This window comes from Egretta garzetta, unplaced genomic scaffold (assembly GCF_000687185.1).
Source record: "Egretta garzetta isolate BGI_Z169 unplaced genomic scaffold, ASM68718v1 scaffold100, whole genome shotgun sequence".
In the NCBI taxonomy this organism is placed as follows: domain Eukaryota; kingdom Metazoa; phylum Chordata; class Aves; order Pelecaniformes; family Ardeidae; genus Egretta; species Egretta garzetta.
In genome coordinates, this window is record NW_009258265.1 from 1,726,440 (window position 1) to 1,727,071 (window position 632).

Genomic DNA, 632 nt, shown 5'->3' on the forward strand with positions numbered 1-632 from the left:
AAGTACTGGCTGCCGGTGCGGAGCTGGAAGGGGTGTGCCACCCGAAACTCAGCACCATCATCATCATCGATGGTCACCACAGCCGAGCCATCCCGTGCCACCAACTGCACCGAGTGCCAGAAGCCGTCATTCAGGCGATGCCCTGCGTGGGTAGAGGGGCGTGCATGGGCAGGCACTGCTGCCAGACCAGCCCCCAGCCCCGCGCCAGCTCCCCAGCCCACCTGCGGCAAACTCCAGCTTCTTCTTGCCAGGCTGGGCGATGGAGACGTTGACCTGCCCCTCGCTCAACACTACCTCGAGGGAGCCCAGGCGGTCGGCGAAGCTGGTGTAGAGCAGGAGCCCAGCGGTGTCCCAGGAGCGGAAGCGGAAGCTGACAGCCAAGCGGTTCCTCCGTGGGATCCCTGGCACCCGCACGTAGTTGTTGATGCCAGCGAAGGTGATGGGGGTGTTCAGCTGGTCCTGGCAGTAGTGGCCCACGCTGCCCTGGGGATGAAGACGGGAGGCGGTGAGGAAGGGGATGCTCCCATGGCAGGGAGGCCCCCACACCCCCACAGCCCTGGCCCTGATTGCTCCCGCTCGATCACATTGCCTGGCAGTGCTGGGTGGGTGCCCCGGGGCCCGGGAAGACCTCG

General features: G+C 66.3%; 1 protein-coding gene across 1 annotated transcript in view; it reads right to left on the reverse strand.

Moving 5' to 3' along the window:
- Positions 1–632, reverse strand: part of LOC104135040 (contactin-associated protein 1) — a 15,360-nt gene that overhangs the window by 9,254 nt on the left and 5,474 nt on the right. The window contains 2 exon segments of the mRNA XM_035903431.1: positions 7–142; positions 222–483. Of these exon segments, the coding sequence (XP_035759324.1) occupies positions 7–142; positions 222–483 (398 nt within the window).